Below are 10,142 nucleotides of genomic sequence, written 5' to 3' on the forward strand. Positions count from 1 at the left end.
ATTTCAACGTTTTTTCTTTCACTCCATTTTTATACAAGTCTGCTCCAAATATGTCCCTCCATCATTACTTTTCTGCAAAAGTGCCTATAATACCATTAGGAATTGTGCATGTATTTTTTTTAAGCCCTGCACGCAGGTTATGTACTCCATTGTGCACTCCATTGTGCATAGTGCACTTATAGAGGTTTGTGAACATGTCTTTCCCATTACGAAAACATCCAGGTCATTAGGTGAAATGGATTGGTTCTTGCTTCAGAGGAATGTCTTCAACACACCATTAGTATATGCTGGGGTGGCCAAATTTGCTTAACCTAAGAGCCACATCTGATAAATTTCAGAAGTTTGAGAGCCACAATATTTAAGAAGCATTCAAATTCTTAAATATATTTACTCATCCTGTACATTAAAACTGATGTTTTAATCCAGTGGACTCTGAGGTCCTACCTGGTACATAATTATAAAGCTTGAAAATGCCTTATTTACTTTTTATATTAATAGTGATTTAAAGAAGGAGCTTGGTCAACATACTTCCAAGAGCTGGACGTTATATGTCAAAGAGCTGCATGTGGCTCTAGAGCAGCAGTTTGGCCACTCCTGAAATATGGCATTCACTGCTACCATGCATGTGTTGCTCATGGCTGTAAGGATCTGAAAAGGGCTTTACACGTTCATGGAGGTTAGATCTGTCAGCCATGATAGCTAAATGGAGCCTCCATGCTGATTCTGTGGTCTCATGCCCTCCTTGCAGTGGTTGATCTCTATGGGAAGTAGCAGGAGCCTGTCTGGATGGTCATTTGGTGTTGTCCAAGAATGGCTGTTTGCCATGCACACCAGGAATAGAGCGGCCTGTCTTTGGGTCAGAAAAAGACCAGTTTTAACAAAGTCCTCCTTAGCAAATAACTGTACTGTTAAGTGCCCCGCTTATTTCATAAGAACATAAGAACAGACCCACTGGATCAGGCCATAGGCCCATCTAGTCCAGCTTCCTGTATCTCACAGCGGCCCACCAAATGCCCCAGGGAGCACACCAGAAAACAAGAGACCTGCATCCTGGTGCCCTCCCTTGCATCTGGCATTCTGACATAGTCCATTTCTAAAATCAGGAGGGTGCACATACACATCATGACTTGTAACCCATAATGGATTTTTCCTCCAGAAACTTGTCCAATTCCCTTTTAAAGTCATCCAGGGCAGATGCCGTCACCACGTCCTGTGGCAAGGAGTTCCACAGACCAACCACACGCTGAGTGAAGAAATATTTTCTTTTGTCTGTCCTAACTCTCCCAACACTCAATTTGAGTGGATGTCCCCAGGTTCTGGTGTTATGTGAGAGTGTAAAGAGCATCTCTCTATCCACTCTGTCCATCCCCTGCATAATTTTGTATGTCTCAATCATGTCCCCCCTCAGGCGTCTCTTTTCTAGGCTGAAGAGGCCCAGCTGTAGCCTTTCCTCATAAGGAAGGTGCTCCAGCCCAGCAATCATCTTAGTCACTCTCTTTTGCACCTTTTCCATTTCCACTATATTCTTTTAGAGATGTGGCAACCAGAACTGGACACAATACTCCAGGTGTGGCCTTACCATCGAGTTGTACAGACTGAGAGCAAAATCCAAAGTCCAGCTGAAATCTCTGCGTGACTTCTTCTTTGCTGACGATGCAGCTGTCACTACCCACTCTGCCAAAGATCTCCAGCAGCTCATGGATCGTTTTAGCAAGGCCTGCCAAGATTTTGGACTGACAATCAGCCTGAAGAAAACACAGGTCATGGTTCAGGATGTGGACTCACCTCCCTGCATTACAATCTCTGCTCATGAACTGGAGGTTGTCCATGACTTTGTGTACCTTGGCTCAACGATCTCCAACACTCTTTCTCTCGATACCAAGCTAAACAAGCGCATCGGTAAAGCAGCTACCACGTTTTCCAGACTCACAAAGAGAGTCTGGTCCAACAAGAAGCTGACGGAACATACCAAGATCCAGGTCTACAGAGCTTGCGTCCTGAGTACACTTCTGTACTGCAGCGAGTCTTGGACTCTTTGCTCACAACAGGAGAGGAAACTGAGCGCTTTCCACATGCGCTGCCTCCGACGCATCCTCGGCCTTACCATGGAGTTGTACAACAGCATAATATTAGCTGTTTTGTTCTCAATATCGTTTCTAATGATCCCCAGCATAGAATTGGCCTTCTTCACTGCCACCGCAAATTGGGTTGACACTTTCATCAACTTGTCCACCAGCACCCCAAGATCTCTCTCCTGATCTGTCTCAGCCAGCTCAGAACCCATTAGCCTATATGTGAAGTTTTGATTTTTTGCCCCAATGTGCACTTACTGAAATTTACACTTACTGAAATTGAAGCGCATCTGCCATTTTGCTGCCCATTCTGCCAGTCTGGAGAGATTCTTCTGGATCTCCTCACAATCACTTCTGGTCTTCACCACTCGGAAAATTTTGGTGTCGTCTGCAAACTTAGCCACCTCACTGCTCAACCCTGTCTCCAGGTCATTTATGAAGAGGTTGAAGAGCACCAGTTCCAGGACAGATCCTTGGGGCACACTGCTTTTCACCTCTCTCCATTCAGCCCCCCCCCCATACCTGTGCTTCATAGTGAAAAGAAAGGAAAGCACTTGTTGGAGATGCTCTAGGAAGATTTCCTACTACAGGCAAGGGGTTGGCGTAGATCCCTTTAAACTCTGATTCTATGAAAGTTATATTTCACCAGCCACAGTTTTAATGCACTGATTGCTGAAGGACAAGCTAAAGGGGAAAATTATTAACTTTTTTTTTCACAGTCATGTTGCGTTTGACTGGATTTTGTATATATCCATGTATTCAGACCTTCTCAAGGACCTAGGATAGGCAGCTATTTTTTGTTGTTGTTCCATTACAAATATCATACATATTGTAGTATGTATGTTGTTCCTAGTAAGGGGGCCTTTAGTAGTTGACATATGGTGCTTGTGCTCATCCCTATGGTGTTCCAGTGCTTTTCCAGCTATTTTGGGATAGCACCCAAGGCCTCTATGACAACTGGTATTATTCTTGCTTTCTTGTGCCACAGTCTTTCAATTTATTTGCAGATCTTTATACTTGGTGATTTTTCTCCAGTTTTTTATTTACTGTTCATAAGAACATAAGAACAGCTCCACTGGATCAGGCCATAGGCCCATCTAGTCCAGCTTCCTATATCTCACAGCGGCCCACCAAATGCCCCAGGGAGCAAACCAGATAACAAGAGACCTCATCCTGGTGCCCTCCCTTGCATCTGGCATGCTGACATAACCCATTTCTAAAATCAGGAGGTTGCGCATACACATCATGGCTTGTACCCCATAATGGATTTTTCCTCCAGAAACTTGTCCAATTCCCTTTTAAAGGCATCCAGGCTAGACGCCATCACCACATCCTGTGGCAAGGAGTTCCACAGACCAACCACATGCTGAGTAAAGAAATATTTTCTTTTGTCTGTTCTAACTCTCCCAACACTCAATTTGAGTGGATGTCCCCTGGTTCTGGTGTTATGTGAGAGTATAAGGAGCATCTCCCTATCCACTCTGTCCATCCCCTGCATAATCAATCATGTCCCCCCTCAGGAGTCTCTTTTCTAGGCTGAAGAGGCCCAAACGCTGTAGCCTTTCCTCATAAGGAAGGTGCCCCAGCCCAGCAATCATCTTAGTCGCTCTCTTTTGCACCTTTTCCATTTCCACTATGTCTTTTTTGAGATGCGGCGACCAGAACTGGACACAATACTCCAGGTGTGGCCTTACCATAGATTTGTACAACGGCATTATAATATTAGTCGTTTTGTTCTCAATACCCTTCCTAATGATCCCAAGCATAGAAGCATATTCCAATGTTTCCTCAATGTTTGTCTTCCACCATATCACTTCACATGGTCCACCAATTCAAAGTATCACCGAAAGTAACTGGCAATGAAATCATCACCAGTTACTTCTAGGTTGGAAGGCCAGCTGCAATGCAACAAACACCAGTAAGAAAAGGGTCAGGGAGGTCTTTTTCAAGCAGGAAAAACATACTTTGGAGCTCTGACTGCCAAGCTGAGCTGTCTACTGCTGTTCTGTCATGTTCCTGATCTTGCTGCTGGGCGGCAGGTGTCCAGGGGTCTCACGAGTACCACCAGACCCCACCTCAAGTATCACTGGTGGTACCCATACCACTTGTAGATAAACACTGTTCTATTCTGCTGTCACCAGGTATTGCAATGTCTACTATCCAGGCTTTCTTATCCTTCTTGTCAGTGACGGTTATGTCTGGTGTGTTGTGTGGTAGATGCTTGTCAGTTTGTATTCTAAAATCCCAGAGCCCTTTGACTTCATTCTCTCTATGACATTATCAATTCTGTGGTTACACCAGTTATTTGGCAGCAGTTTATACTTTTCCCACTTATTCCAGTGAATTGTTGCATCTTTGTCATACTTTTCTTATTCTTAATCTTATTATTCTTATTGGGGAGGGCACCTTATATCAAAAAGGGGAAATGCCAATCCTTAGATGCAAATCAGTCACCTTCCTTGTATCAAAGAAAGCAAGGGCCTGTGGATCATTTTGCTGATTGGAATTGACTGTACTGTATTTAATTACAATGACATTGGCAAGGCCTGCCAAGACTTTGGACTGACAATCAGCCTGAAGAAAACACAGGTCATGGTTCAGGATGTGGACTCACCTCCCTGCATTACAATTTCTGTGCACGAACTAGAGGTTGTCCATTTATTTGTGTACCTTGGTTCAATGATCTCCGACAGTCTTTCTCTCGATACCAAGCTAAACAGATGCATCGGCAAAGCAGCTACCAAGTTTTCCAGACTCGCAAAGAGGGTCTGGTCGAATAAGAAGCTGACGGAACATACCAAGATCCAGGTTTACAGAGCTTGCGTCTTGAGTACACTTTTATACTGCAGCGAGTCATGGACTCTTTGCACACAACAGGAGAAGCTGAACGCTTTCCACATGCGCTGCCACCAATGCATCCTCAGTATAACCTGGCAGGACAAAGTTCCAAACAACACAGTCCTGGAACGAGCTGGAATCCCCAGCGTGTATACACTGCTGAAACAGAGATGCCTGCGTTGGCTTGGTCATGTCGTGAGAATGGGCGATGGCCGGATCTCAAAGGATCTCCTCTATGGAGAACATGTGCAGAGAAAGCACCCTACAGGTAGAACACAGCTGTGCTACAAGGATATCTGCAAGAGGGATCTGAAAGCCTTAGGAATGAACCTCAACAGAAGGGAAACCTTGGCCTCTGAGCGTTTTGCTTGGAGGTAGGCTGTGCAACATGGCCTTTCCCAGTTTGAAGAGACACTTTGCCAACAGTCTCAGGCAAAGAGGCAAAGAAAGAAGGCCCACAGCCAGGGAGACAGACCAGGGTCAGACTACACTTGCTCCCAGTGTGGAAGGGATTGTCACTCCTGAATCAACCTTTTCAGCCATACTAGATGCTGTTCCAGAACCACCATTCAGAGTGCAATACCAGAGTCTTTTGAGACTGAAGGTTTGCCAACATAACATAAGAACATAAGAACAGCCCCACTGGATCAGGCCATAGGCCCATCTAGTCCAGCTTCCTGTATCTCACAGCGGCCCACCAAATGCCCCAGGGAGCACACCAGATAACAAGAGACCTCATCCTGGTGCCCTCCCCTACATCTGGCATTCTGACTTAACCCATTTCTAAAATCAGGAGGTTGCGCATACACATCATGGCTTGTACCCCATAATGGATTTTTCCTCCAGAAACTTGTCCAATCCCCTTTTAAAGGCGTCTAGGCTAGACGCCAGCACCACATCCTGTGGCAAGGAGTTCCACAGACCGACCACACGCTGAGTGAAGAAATATTTTCTTTTGTCTGTCCTAACCCGCCCAACACTCAATTTTAGTGGATGTCTCCTGGTTCTGGTATTATGTGAGAGTGTAAAGAGCATCTCCCTATCCACTCTGTCCATTCCCTGCATAATTTTGTATGTCTCAATCATGTCCCCCCTCAAGCGTCTCTTTTCTAGGCTGAAGAGGCCCAAACGCCGTAGCCTTTCCTCATAAGGAAGGTGCCCCAGCCCCGTAATCATCTTAGTCGCTCTCTTTTGCACCTTTTCCATTTCCACTATGTCTTTTTTGAGATGCGTCGACCAGAACTGGACACAATACTCCAGGTGTGGCCTTACCATCGATTTGTACAACGGCATTATAATACTAGCCGTTTTGTTCTCAATACCCTTCCTAATGATCCCAAGCATAGAATTGGCCTTCTTCACTGCCGCCGCACATTGGGTCGACACTTTCATTGTCCTGTCCACCACCACCCCAAGATCTCTCTCCTGATCTGTCACAGACAGCTCAGAACCCATCAGCCTATATCTAAAGTTTTGATTTTTTGCCCCAATGTGCATGACTTTACACTTACTGACATTGAAGCGCATCTGCCATTTTGCTGCCCATTCTGCCAGTCTGGAGAGAGCCTTCTGGAGCTCCTCACAATCACTTCTGGTCTTCACCACTCGGAAAAGTTTGGTGTTGTCTGCAAACTTAGCCACTTCACTGCTCAACCCTGTCTCCAGGTCATTTATGAAGAGGTTGAAAAGCACCGGTCCCAGGACAGATCCTTGGGGCACACCGCTTTTCACCTCTCTCCATTGTGAAAATTGCCCATTGACACCCACTCTCTGCTTCCTGGCCTCCAACCAGTTCTCAATCCAGGAGAGGACCTGTCCTCTAATTCCCTGACTGTGGAGTTTTTTCAGTAGCCTTTGGTGAGGGACCGTGTCAAACGCCTTCTGAAAGTCCAGATATATAATGTCCACGGGTTCTCCCGCATACACATGCCTGTTGACCTTTTCAAAGAATTCTATAAGGTTCGTGAGGCAAGACTTACCCTTACAGAAGCCATGCTGACTCTCCCTCAGCAAGGCCTGTTCGTCTATGTGTTTTGAGATCCTATCTTTGATGAGGCATTCCACCATCTTACCCGGTATGGATGTTAGGCTGACCGGCCTATAGTTTCCCGGGTCCCCCCTCTTTCCCTTTTTAAAAATAGGCGTGACATTTGCTATCCTCCAATCTTCTGGCACCGTGGCCGTTTTGAGGGACAAGTTGCATACCTTAGTCAAGAGATCTGCAACTTCATTCTTCAATTCCTTAATAACCCTTGGGTGGATGCCATCAGGGCCCGGTGACTTATTGATCTTTAATTTATCAATGAGGTCTGAAACATCATCTCTTTTAACCTCTATCTGACTTAACTCCTCGGTTAGGAGGGGCCGTTCGGGCAGCGGTATCTGCCCGAGGTCTTCTGCCGTGAAGACAGATGCAAAGAACTCATTTAATTTCTCTGCCATCTCTAAGTCTCCTTTTATCTCCCCTTTCCCTCCCTCACCATCCAGAGGGCCAACCGCTTCTCTGGCGGGTTTCCTGCTTCTAACATATTTGAAGAAGCTTTTATTATTCCCCTTAATGTTGCTGGCCATGCGTTCCTCATAGTCTCGCTTGGCCTCCCCTATCACCTTCTTACATTTCTTTTGCCACAGTTTATGTTCCTTTTTATTCTCTTCATTAGGGCAAGACTTCCATTTACGGAAGGAAGCTTCCTTGCCCTTCACAGCCTCTCTAACTTGGCTGGTTAGCCATGCGGGCACCCTCCTGGATTTAGTGGAACCCTTCTTTCTTTGTGGTATACACCTCTGCTGTATTACTGTTGTTTTAAGCAGCCTCCATGCACTCTGGAGAGATTGGACTCTTTTTACCCTCCCTTTCAACCTCCTTCTAACCAGCCTCCTCATTTGAGGGAAGTCCGCCCGTCGGAAGTCAAGGGTTTTTGTTAGAGATTTGCCTGGTATTCTTCCCCCAATGTGCACGTCAAAACGGATCGCAGCATGATCACTGTTCCCCAATGGCTCAGTAACGTTTACATCTCTAACCAGGTCCTGCGTACCGCACAATATTAAATCCAGAGTCACCTGTCCTCTGGTGGGCTCCGTGACTAGCTGATCTAAGCCACAGTCTTTTAGCAGGTCAAGAAATCCGGTTTCCTTATCGTGACCAGAACACAAATTGACCCAGTCAATATGAGGATAATTGAAGTCCCCCGTGATTACAACCCTGTCCCTCCTTGTCACCTCGCTGATCTGTTTCCTCATTTCAAGGTCCCCATGTGATGGTTTGGATGGTTTGGAGGGAAGCAAAAGGTAAGGAGCAAAGTTGATTTATGTTCACTTTGCTTGTCCTTTCACTAGCTGGCATTTGTGCTCTGAAATATTTTTATTGCAATGAATTATAAAAAGGGATTGGAGGGCAGGCAAAAACACATGCGCCCAACGTGGGGCTCGAACCCACGACCCTGAGATTAAGAGTCTCATGCTCTACCGACTGAGCTAGCCGGGCTGATGCTTTACGGCTCCGCTCAGTGGTACATAGCCAGCATCATATAGTTGTAGTTCTTTATTTCATATACTAACCCTCTGTGATTTATTTCAAAAATTTTTAAACTTATGTTGCTAACAAAATAGCTACCGCGATTATGTTTTCTTTGCAACTACCCCTGAACACTTCACGTAGTTCTACATTGCAGCACGCAACTCACAAACTCTCTTCCTTCCTAGGGACTGAGAGCCCACTCCTGTGCATGTCTACTCAGAAGTCAGTTCCATTATAGTCTATAGGGCTTACTCCCAGAAAAGTGTGGATAGGAATTGCAGCCTGACTACTTAGTTGAATGAATACCACCCCCCCTTCACAGCAGCAATATGGGAGAATTCTGAATAAGCGGGCAAAATTATTACTAGGCACACACAGTATTACCACAGTAGCAGGATGAGATCCGACCTGAGTGAAAACTTCATGGCGGGAACACTGAAGCGGCGTTCCACAAGGGAATTGTTCCAACCAATAGGATGAGAGTACAGTTTTCAAACTAACCAATCCCATGTAATAGTTTTCAATGTATTTCAGCCATCAACTTTTAAATAGTTGCATTATCAGTTTGTAAAGATCGCGCAATAATACTAACTAAATATATTTTAGTATTTAATACTCTGAACACGATTTGCCTCTTTTGTTTTAAGCAAAAAAATGCTTTATAGCAATTGAAAATACAGCCTTTTAGGCAGAAAGTGGGTGGCTGTTAAAAAATAAAGCGACTTTGGGCTCTTGGAGCAGTTTCTAAACTTGTAGCCAAATTTAAGAGCGTTTCAGGCAAGTTCTTACAGCCCCCCACAAGTAGTTTTTAACACCACACCGTATCAGAACTTGAGCAGGGAGAGAAACGAGGATCATTTGAATAGTGACCAGACAGCTTCCTTGTTTGGGTTTACGTGTGCGCTTACAAATAATGGGAGCCTATTCCGAGTCAGGTTAATAAAAAGATAACAGCCTTTTAGGGAGAAAGTGGGTGGCTTTCAACAGCCGTTGGGTTTTTGTGTTTTAGAAAACTGCAGCCCAATGTAATGTGTTTCTTACAGCCCAAGAAAGCAAAAACTCAAATAAAATCACGTTTGACTTTAGCAGGACAAAACTTACTAACGAAGTTTTGGCAACACAGGGTCATCTTTGGTGGATCACAATTTGGTAGACACTTATCTAGGATTAAGTAATAGGATTTACAGCACTCTAGGATAAAAACTTGCTTTAGAACAAGCCCTTGCTCTTGGTTATTTTCCTCCAGAGATAAGTTCAGCTCTTTCAGCGAGAAGGTGGGTGGCTCTGAAAAGAGCCTTTGGGTTTTGCATGAAGAGTTTCTTCCAGCAGAGAAGTTACTTGGAGCTGGTGTACTTGGTGACGGCCTTGGTGCCCTCGGACACTGCGTGCTTGGCCAGCTCCCCAGGCAACAGGAGGCGCACTGCGGTCTGGATCTCCCTGGAGGTGATGGTGGAGCGCTTGTTGTAGTGCGCCAGGCGGGAGGCCTCAGCGGCGATGCGCTCGAAGATGTCGTTGACGAAGGAGTTCATGATGCTCATGGCCTTGGAGGAGATGCCGGTGTCGGGGTGCACCTGCTTGAGCACCTTGTAGACATAGATGGAATAACTCTCCTTCCTACTCTTCTTGCGCTTCTTGTCGCCCTTCTTCTGGGTCTTGGTAATGGCCTTCTTCGACCCCTTTTTGGGAGCGGGCGCTGACTTCGCCGGCTCAGGCAT

The 10,142-nt window shown here is 45.5% G+C and overlaps 1 protein-coding gene and 1 non-coding gene across 2 annotated transcripts; both read right to left on the minus strand.

Moving 5' to 3' along the window:
* Positions 1 to 8,321: 8,321 nt before the first annotated feature.
* Positions 8,322 to 8,394, minus strand: TRNAK-CUU (transfer RNA lysine (anticodon CUU)). Its single transcript has one exon. It is a non-coding gene; the product is annotated as a tRNA-Lys (tRNA).
* Positions 8,395 to 9,761: 1,367 nt separating this feature from the next.
* On the minus strand, positions 9,762 to 10,142 carry LOC136651576 (histone H2B 1/2/3/4/6-like). Its single transcript, XM_066628112.1, has one exon. It carries the CDS (start codon positions 10,140 to 10,142, stop codon positions 9,762 to 9,764), a length of 381 nt encoding a protein of 126 aa, XP_066484209.1.

This window comes from Tiliqua scincoides, chromosome 5, assembly GCF_035046505.1.
Source record: "Tiliqua scincoides isolate rTilSci1 chromosome 5, rTilSci1.hap2, whole genome shotgun sequence".
Lineage (NCBI taxonomy): Eukaryota > Metazoa > Chordata > Lepidosauria > Squamata > Scincidae > Tiliqua > Tiliqua scincoides.